This window comes from Amphiura filiformis, chromosome 1 (assembly GCF_039555335.1).
Source record: "Amphiura filiformis chromosome 1, Afil_fr2py, whole genome shotgun sequence".
Lineage (NCBI taxonomy): Eukaryota > Metazoa > Echinodermata > Ophiuroidea > Amphilepidida > Amphiuridae > Amphiura > Amphiura filiformis.
In genome coordinates this window covers 71,347,062-71,357,798 of record NC_092628.1, presented here as the reverse complement: position 1 = coordinate 71,357,798, position 10,737 = coordinate 71,347,062, and the positions used below count along the sequence as shown (strand labels likewise).

The 10,737-nt window shown below is 33.7% G+C and overlaps 1 protein-coding gene across 1 annotated transcript; it reads right to left on the bottom strand.

Moving 5' to 3' along the window:
• LOC140152564 (eukaryotic translation initiation factor 5A-1-like) lies at positions 1-9,575 on the bottom strand. The gene is made up of 5 exons (XM_072174956.1): positions 9,474-9,575; positions 7,752-7,928; positions 6,557-6,661; positions 1,179-1,355; positions 1-1,051 (listed from the first exon to the last, which is right to left on the bottom strand). The coding sequence occupies exons 2-5, from the start codon at positions 7,914-7,916 to the stop codon at positions 968-970; spliced, it is 531 nt and encodes a 176-aa protein (XP_072031057.1). The 5' UTR covers positions 7,917-7,928; positions 9,474-9,575; the 3' UTR covers positions 1-967.
• Between the last annotated feature and the right edge of the window lie 1,162 nt (positions 9,576-10,737).

Below are 10,737 nucleotides of genomic sequence, written 5' to 3'. Positions count from 1 at the left end.
TGATAATGTACATTTTTAACAAAGCTGAATTTTTCGCAGGTCTGAAAAATACGTTATAGAGGGTGGTATACAGATTATGGTGTAGGCCTACATTTTCGACCAAACCGAAATTCTTACAGGGTCTGAAAAGTACGTTACAGAGGGTGGTACATATTACAGATGTCAGTTCTGCAATTATAGAGAGTCGATACAAAGACAGACATGGCAGAAAATGTCGAATAACAAGAGCCACAAATTATATATTATTATTTCCATTCTTATGAAACTTACTTTAACCCTAGCCATATTTTGTAACACGGACTACGAAGGGGGACGGGTGCAACCACCTTAATTTTCAATTATCATGATTATAACGTTATACCATTATATTTGGTACCAATGTATAGCTATGGGTCTCCTCTATCCAGTGATACATAGGTACAAACATTCCCCACATAATGTCACTATGACGCAGTGGCGTATAGCCAAGTTTTCGGAATCTTGGGTCACAAATATTTGTGAAAAAGATTGTTGTGTAAACAGGATTAAAATAGCATTTCATGGTGTTTGACCTTTGTTATCTTCTACGTAATAGTAACTTTAATTATAGATACAAGGTGTATTAAAATGATTGGTACCCATCACTTTTCATTGATTATGGATGAGCCTGACACATCAAAAACTCAACATAAGATCCAAATATTTGGTAGATTAATTGTAAAACAAGTCATAAACTACATTCTGGACATTTCAAGAGTATCCAATGTTGTATTTGGAAGTGGCAGGCTTTTCAATAAACATAAAAAATGATGGGTACCAATCATTACGATATACCATGTAGTGCAAACTATTCTTTTTCTGAATCCTTTTGGATAAATGAACAATTTGCCATAACTTTTACAAAAATTTGGTTATATATATACAAATAATGTGTACTAAATGACACCATTATTTTAAAGCATTACTGGTGATGACGTTGACCATTCTCTTAGTCTTCTTTCATCATGTACTTTGCAGAGATATTCTTGGTGCCGATGACCGCTTCTTCTCCCATAGCTTCCAATACGGTTACCTGTGCGTATAAGAAATAATAAATTTTATCAAAGCCTTAAATTTAAAATTTAAACGAAGTCGAGTAATATCGAGTAAGGCAACAGTTTATAGCGGAAATTTGAATGTTTAAAATAAAAGACACTTACAAAAATATCTTCTTCGTTGTCAAATTTCTTTCGAATTACTTTTCCCAAGTCACCGCGAGGCAGCGTCATGTCATGACGCAACTCGCCAGAATCTTCCATCAAAGTCATGTACGCACCCACGATGTTAACATGCTTGGTTACTGGGTCGAACTCATGAGAATCCTCAATGTTCACGAGCTATGAAAAAAATAAACATCAATCAAAATCATACATAATTCCCTGGCTGAAATTTGATACACTTTTGATACGTATGAAAAATGTATGAAATAAAAGGCTTTGAATTGGAACCCTCATTTCATACACTTTTATGTATCAAAACTGTATCAAATTAACATTGCATACACATTTTATACATATCAAAAGTGTATCAAATGCCAAGATAATGTATCAAAAAAGAATCAAATGAAATGTATCCTTTCATTTCATACATATTTGATACATAATTATATCAAAAGTGTATCAAATAAGTAACTGTATCAAATCAGGGTTCCAATTTAAACTGTATCAAATTAGCGTTCAAATTTTTATCGTTTCATTTCATACACATTTCATACATAATTTATATCAAAAGTGTATCGAATGTGTTACTGTATCAAATGAGGGTTCCAATTTAAACTGTATCAAATTAGCGTTCAAATTTTTATCCTTTCATTTCATACACATTTCATACATAATTTATATCAAAAGTGTATCGAATATGTTACTGTATCAAATGAGGGTTCCAATTTAAACTGTATCAAATTTGCGTTCAAATTTTTATCCTTTCATTTCATATACATTTCATACATAATTTATATCAAAAGTGTATCGAATATGTTACTGTATCAAATGAGGGTTCCAATTTAAACTGTATCAAATTTGCGTTCAAATTTTTATCCTTTCATTTCATACATATTTCATACATAATTATATCAAAAGTGTATGAAATATGTAACTGTATCAAATCAGCGTTCCAATTTAAACTGTATCAAATTAACATTCAAATTTTTATCCTTTCATTTCATACATATTTCATACATAATTTATATCAAAAGTGTATTGAATATGTTACTGTATCAAATCAGGGTTCCAATTTAAACTGTATCAAATTAACATTCAAATTTTTATCCTTTCATTTCATACACATTTCATACATAATTTATATCAAAAGTGTATCGAATATGTTACTGTATCAAATGAGGGTTCCAATTTAAACTGTATCAAATTTGCGTTCAAATTTTTATCCTTTCATTTCATACACATTTCATACATCATTTATATCAAAAGTGTATTGAATATGTTACTGTATCAAATCAGGGTTCCAATTTAAACTGTATCAAATTAACATTCAAATTTTTATCCTTTCATTTCATACACATTTCATACATCATTTATATCAAAAGTGTATCGAATATGTGACTGTATCAAATGAGGGTTCCAATTTAAACTGTATCAAATTAGCATTGACATTTTATCCTTTCATTTCATACACATTTCATACATAATTTATATCAAAAGTGTATCGAATATGTTACTGTATCAAATGAGGGTTCCAATTTAAACTGTATCAAATTTGCGTTCAAATTTTTATCCTTTCATTTCATACACATTTCATACATAATTTATATCAAAAGTGTATCGAATATGTTACTGTATCAAATGAGGGTTCCAATTTAAACTGTATCAAATTTGCGTTCAAATTTTTATCCTTTCATTTCATACATATTTCATACATAATTATATCAAAAGTGTATGAAATATGTAACTGTATCAAATCAGCGTTCCAATTTAAACTGTATCAAATTAACATTCAAATTTTTATCCTTTCATTTCATACATATTTCATACATCATTTATATCAAAAGTGTATTGAATATGTTACTGTATCAAATCAGGGTTCCAATTTAAACTGTATCAAATTAACATTCAAATATTTATCCTTTCATTTTATACACATTTCATACATCATTTATATCAAAAGTGTATTGAATATGTTACTATATCAAATCAGGGTTCCAATTTAAACTGTATCAAATTAACATTCAAATTTTTATCCTTTCATTTCATACACATTTCATACATCATTTATATCAAAAGTGTATCGAATATGTGACTGTATCAAATGAGGGTTCCAATTTAAACTGTATCAAATTAGCATTCAAATTTTTATCCTTTCATTTCATACACATTTCATACATCATTTATATCAAAAGTGTATCGAATATGTTACTGTATCAAATGAGGGTTCCAATTTAAACTGTATCAAATTAGCGTTGAAATTTTTATCCTTTCATTTCATACACATTTCATACATAATTATATCAAAAGTGTATGAAATATGTAACTGTATCAAATCAGCGTTCCAATTTAAACTATCAAATTAGCGTTCAAATTTTATCCTTTCATTTTATACACATTTCATACATAATTATATCAAAAGTGTATGAAATATGTAACTGTATCAAATCAGGGTTCCAATTTAAACTGTATCAAATTAGCGTTGAAATTTTTATCCTTTCATTTCATACACATTTCATACATAATTATATCAAAAGTGTATCGAATATGTTACTGTATCAAATCAGCGTTCCAATTTAAACTGTATCAAATTAGCGTTGAAATTTTGATCCTTTCATTTCATACACATTTCATACATAATTATATCAAAAGTGTATCAAATATGTCACTGTATGAAATCAGCGTTCCAATTTAAACTGTATCAAATTAGCATTGAAATTCTTATCCTTTCATTTTATACACATTTTATACATAATTATATCAAAAGTGCATCAAATATGTCACTGTATCAAATCAGCGTTCCAATTCTAATGCTGGCCAGCGGGACCGCCCTATTTTTGATACATGCCATTTGATACACTTTTGATATAGTTTTTGATACACTTTTGATACAGTTTTTATACACTTTTGATAGTTTTTTTGATACACTTTTGATAGTTTTTGATACACTTTTGATACAGTTTTTTATACACTTTTGATAGTTTTGATACACTTTTGATACAGTTTTTTATACACTTTTGATACAGTTTTTCAAATTTCAAAATTGGTCCAATCAAGCTCAAATTCAACAAGAATTATCCTTACATGATCTAAACATATTTGCAAACATTAATGACCCCAAAGTGAAGGGGTCAAAGGTCAAATTTTGAAATTAGTCTAATCAAGCTCAAATTCAACACTGCCCTCTACTGCTAATGCTGACCTCTAGCACTTTCCCCCATCACGGAGCAGCTCAATGCACTTTCCCCTATCAACGTTCAAAATTACAACGCAATAGGATAAATGTGTGAGAAAAAAAAATGGAACATACATACATCAGAGGGCCTGCTTGGAATGCAGTGCTTGTCACTGAAGTTGTTACCCTCAAAAAAAAAAAAAAAAGGCTACCAATAACATCTACTATACAGGCATGTGCTATATTCATGCTTAATACATATACATTGAGGCCCTATATATAATATATAGTAAGCTTACCTTATCAGAACAAAGTCAGATATTTCCTCTTTAATCACAGTCCCTGATTACAACTACATTGTAACCTAATGTGCAGTCTACAAGCATGTTTGTATCTTCATCATGATAAATAAAACACCATGATTTGCTCTAAAATACAGTACATTTCCAAATGCAAATCCTGGTGTGAACTGCATACATGCCACATGGGCAAATTTGAAAATGATGAGTCATTATCTAGACATGTGATCAGTTATTGATACAGTTTTGATACACTACAAAAGGTCAGTTTATGAAAGCCCAATTTGATACACTTTTGATATACCTCTAGCCACCCAAAATAAACTAAGTCCAATTTAATACGCTTTTGATACACTATAGGCAGCCAGAATTTGACCAAGTCCAATTTGATACACTTTTGATATACCTCTAGCCACCAAAAATTAACTAAGTTCAATTTGATACACTTTACATACACTAAAAAACAGGCAAAGTCCAATTTAATACACTTTTGATACACTGTATGCAGCCAGAATTTGACTAAGTCCAATTTGATACACTTTTGATATACATCTAGCACCAAAAAGTTCACTTTGATACACTTTACATACACTGAAAAACTGCAAAGTTCAATTTGATACACTTTTGATACACCACAAGCATGGCCAAAATTAACTAAGTTCAAATTCGATACACTTTTGATACATTTTTGATACAGTTAGGTGGTATTTGATACAGTTTTGATACCTTATATTTTCAGTTGATACATTTTCAATACACCCTTTGTATATCAAAACTGTATTAAATTGCTGTTTGATACAGTTTTAATACACTTTGATACACTTTTGATACACTTCTTGCTGTATAGAATTTCTGCTAGGGTTCACACAAAATGTTTTTTAAATCTTTTTGTTATTTTCACATGACCATTAGGCTACTCCATTTGGACGCAAAGGCACATTATCTGAAGTTGATTGATCAGGGCCGGATTTGCCTTTGCTGGGCATAGCAACATGTTTGCCCCCTGGCTTTGGATCGAAGTGTTACACCTCCACTTTACCATTTGATGTTTTTGCGTAAAGTTGTTTGAGTATCCTCAACTAATTTTACAGAGATAAATGCGCTATATAGAAAATTTGCAATTTTAATTCTAAAATGGGGCAAAATTAGGACACTAAAACATGGTTTTAAAAAGGCACATTACAACTTCCTATAACGTCCCCTTCATTTTTGTTTTACATTTTTGTTATAATGTTTTTGATAATTGTTTTCCTCTGGAAATTGTGCGCCATAGATTGTGGCAAACCAGCATTGATCACCAGCAAACCTGATATTATGGAGGCATATAGGATTTAAATTTTAGGTTTCACTAGGCCATGCCTAGACCGCAGTTGCTTATCTGACCCTTTGTCGTGAATGGCAGTTTGACAAACTGAGGTACAGGACACAATCCGAGAACAGTTCCATTCCTACCATCATCCTTCTTCACTTGATGATGGCTTGCCTCCCGGGCTTGCCTCAATTTTGCTATCAAAATTGTATGATATACGCCTATGATTATACTTTCATTTGGTAAATGATCTGTCATCACTGAATCACAGAAAACAATGATGAAGATCTTCCACTATATGGTGACCGAGTGATGTTCTCCTTAGGGGTGGGAGATCCAGGTTCTTTAATACTTATGTGCGTGCTTTTTATATTACAAACTGACAGGAAAAATACTTAATTAACCTTTCAAAATATTATCTCTTCTTTTGAATTCGGCAGTGCTTTTACGCTTTCAAACTGCGTAAAAAGCCTAGTAAGCCCCCCCCCCCCAAACTGCCGAGTTTGCTCCTCGCAGGTCACACTTAGTTATTAGTCAAATGACTGGAGCAAGGAACAAAACGTTGTAAACCAAGTTCACACCATCACGATATACATACCTGAAAATCGTGCCGTTTGACATTGGGGACTTTGACGGTGTGTGTAGCAGGGCAGATATCTTCGTATTTTTTGTGTGTAAAAATATCGATACCAACCAAATGAATCTGAAATGAATGATAAAATACTATATTCTTGCAAATAAGCTGATATCATTTAGCAGGACATGATATTTAGCTATTATCATGAGTTGTTTAGTTGATATAGATATTAGTTAGGCAACCGGAAAATATAGGCTTAACTATACGGTACTTCATCAATGCTGTCATCAGCAGTAGACATGTAGATGGCGCGGCTCCTTCAACAACTGGTGCTATCAAGTATTTGATTATATTTCACTAATACTGAATAGCCTGGCTAATACAAATACTTCATCAATACTTGTATCATCAGCAGTAGAAGATTGTTAGCTTTTCAGACATTGGACATACATTGTTATATCAGACTCAGTGGCATGCACAAATGGGGGGGGGGGTGCTGGGCCTATAGTAGGCCTATTACATAACTACTTCATCAATGCTAACATCAGCAGTAGAAGATAGTAAGCTTTTCAGACATTGTCAGTCGCACGCGCAAGGGGGGTGGGGACACCCACACACTTTTGACAGTCTATGGAATCTTTTCAGTGGGGGTTGAAGATTTAGTAGGCCTAATTTGAGGAAAAAGTCGGGGAAAATTATCGGTAATTTGGCCAAATAGGGAACTGTACTGGTCTTTCGTTTGGAGTCGGTAAAAAATCTAAAAAACAAGCCTCATTATTACTAATTTTTTCGGCAAATTATCAAATAGGGTGGGCTATACTAAGTAGGTCAATGTACCGAAATAAAGGGACATTTTCTCATTTGACATGTTTGGATTTTTCCTGTGAAATCTCTTTGGCCCCTTTCTTTGGGCCCTTATAATATATAAGCCCATACTTTATCAATACCAGTAGGCCTATACATATTAGTTACGTTGGATATCTGCTTCATTAGTACTGATATCGATATATGTTCGCCGAGTTCCGTTTAATTTTTATGCTTGGCAAATTTGAAGTATCGCAACATTCGTTCAATTAAAAGTAGAACATAATGTGTTTTGGTCGAGATTTTGGTACAATTATTTATATTCAATGGTAAATTTGTTTTTCGTGACTTTTTAGCTCGTTCTCACTTCTCACGATCTTAAGTTTAAAAAAATCTCTATAATAACACAAACCTTTGCATGGCCATGTTTCCCAGGTTGAGATCTCGACATTTCGACAATTTTCACAGGGCGACCCTTGATGACGACATGTCCATTTTTACGCAGAGCTGAACACTGCTGTGGGTGTGTATCAGACGCACCAGATTTGCCCGATTCAAAATCAATGCTTGCTGCCATGTCGACTAAAAACTGAAAGGGAAATAAAAATAAATAAATAAACCGAACAAGTAGGCGTATAGGCCCTAATTGAACATTTGTAAAATGACCTCAAATGACCCAAAAATTACTTTTGACCTCACATTCATTGACATCATCACAAATGGAACTGTTGCTTTATTGAATTTTGCCAAACTTCACCAAAAATATTTGAAATATGGGCAAAAATCAGGCCTTTTTATAATTTTTTTTTAATTCAGCATTTTTTGGCCATTTTTGGTGCAAAGTTGGTCAAAAAAACAAAAAACGATTCCTAGGTATTTTTATCTAGTTTTCAAAAATTAATTTAAAAAAAAACGGGTTTTTTTTTCATTATCTCCCAAAATGAGCATTTTGGCCCAAATTTGACCTCACAGATGAAGTCATCAAGTCTTTGCCATTCTAAAAATAGATACTAACTATTTTCTTTAGACCAACAATTTAGCAGTTATGAGGCCCAAACGCATAGTGCAGTTTTGCCCACGGTAAATTCTCCGTGACCTTTTCAGCCATAAACCCGCTTAGTGAAGATTAAACCGAAATATGCAGTACTAAACCATTATAGTAATCGAATTTCTTACCACGTGATAATATTAATCCAATGAGCGATCGAATTGTCCGCTACGGTCGACTAATCCAATCGATAATGACGCTATTGACATGTACGGGCGGAGCTCCGCTGACTGAGTTTTGGGGTATTTTTCACTGGTTTGCTATCATTTACTTATCAAGGCGGTCCCCCGTTATTATAAGGACTATGCAAATAATTTAAAGATTGACATGTTGAGAATAAACCATACTTGATTGACAGAAAGTACTAAATTTGTACCTATTACGGTTTCGTGGCACCCCTCTTGCAAATGCGACCAAGGCAGGACGGCCCGGTGAAGCAAAATGTGCATTGGATTAACACGGGAGTTTGGATAAGATCTAGTTTTCCTTTCTCATACAAATGTATGGTCCCACGTTATTAAAGCTTGTACCGGGTTAAAAATTCAGATATTTTGAAAAGAATAAGTAATTGAAACATAGAGAAAGTACTAAAATCATAGCTTTTATACTTTTGGGTATATGACGCTAACTAGTTCATCTCCTATATCTACAACACAGCGCTACCAGTACGGGTCAATTGCCTATTGTGGGTGCCCCTATGTTGTGTACATACCAGAAGTTTACAATAACTGCATGATGGTTTCCATAATCCCAGGGTTAAGGGGTGGGGTATAAACGTTTGGACAGTAATTATTGTAGGACATCAGACATATCGAATTGCATTCTGAATGTCCTTCTGATATCAAATATTTTTGATTTTTAAAAATTCACAATGTAATACACATTTTATGGCAAATCATTAAAAATTGATATTTTTGATATTTAACAGTACTCGAAGTAAACTTTATAAATAAACACATTTTATTTTAATACTTGAAATATTTGAAAAATCGACTATGGCATAGTAATACTTTTCATCATGCTATGTTCCCGGGCTAGAAAATCTTGTCAAATTTCTTTAAAGAGAAATAATAAATTTGTACTTACATGGTTTACAATGAGCTTGCTTCTGTAACGGTACCAGACGCTTGTATGGTGTCATTCTTTCACAGTATAAACCGAAATAGGCATGTTGCACAACCAAAGGCAATTCGTAATGATGGTAATCGTGTACCCCGGTATCACTTACCGCCCATCCCTTTTTAGCCTTGGGTGATAAGGATAATTGAAACAAAAATGACAAAGTTGCCTTTGATCATGATGATGCGGGGGGGGGGGGCACTGAGTTTGATGGGTGGGGAGGGGGCGTGGTAGAAGCCGTTTTTTGCAATTTTCCTATGGAAATTTCAATTTTGCAATCGATGACAACAAAACATGACAATATGCGACCGCGCAATTCATGTTCAGGGATGTAGGCCTATACGATGGGACATTCAGTTTACCATGCATGATAAGCTAAGTTCATCAAGTGGACCTTGCCCTTAGGCTTATGGTGATGGGTGGTGCACGGTCGGGTGTTATATATAGGCCTAAAATAGCGCCTGGTAGGCTAATTTAATTGATACACCTCGGTTCAATTCTCAAATCGATTCTCAAACATGTCAAATAGCCCCCTTTTGGATGAGTCAAAAAAAGTTGACCCGGCAGCTTCAAAATGGCAAGTTTTCGCTTGCAATTGCGCTCAATTGTTCCACCGAAGTAATCTGAGCTCTGCTTCACGGATTCAATTACGTCACCCTCCGCACCCTATAGTACTTGTTCCATTTTGGACAAATCACTTGCCATTCGACAAGATGGCGTATATACCGCGCGTAAGAGCTGCCAACTTTTTGGTAAAATCGAGTCTTCTAAATTCGAGTGTCTGCCAAGCAGAATTAATCTTTAGACCGCAACCATCAAAACGACCAATTTATTCCAATAATGCCGTCAAACATGTCAAATTATTCGTCTGGTCCCATAAAAGGTCGATAGGGGAAAAAGTTGCTTCAATTTTCGTAACAAAACGTGGCATTAGCCGTGGTTTCAGAAAAAGAATAGTTTGCAATACCTTCGATGTCTGGTTAGTACCGGTATCAGCAAAGAGTTATAGATTAATAGGATCCAATTGCCTTATCATTAATTTTATCTTCTGAACTTCGTATCGTAGACAGTGCAAATTATCGCCGTATACCTGTTGAGCTTCATAACTTGCTAACTGCATGTCCTAAGTGCACAAATGTTACATTTTTGTGATCTTCAGGAGCATGTTTAATCCCCACTGTATGATCCTATACGGGCATTTGGAGGGGGTGTTCGTCCTGGTTTAGGGGGA

Excerpts from the sequence above, each read along its gene's own strand:
- LOC140152564 (XM_072174956.1), bottom strand. The coding sequence starts at position 7,916 with ATGGCAGCAAGCATTGATTTTGAATCGGGCAAATCTGGTGCGTCTGAT. Across the intron at positions 6,662-7,751 it reads GGAAACATGGCCATGCAAAG|ATTCATTTGGTTGGTATCGA; the intron begins GTTTGTGTTATT and ends CATTCATTTCAG. Across the intron at positions 1,052-1,178 it reads ACAACGAAGAAGATATTTTT|GTAACCGTATTGGAAGCTAT; the intron begins GTAAGTGTCTTT and ends TTATACGCACAG.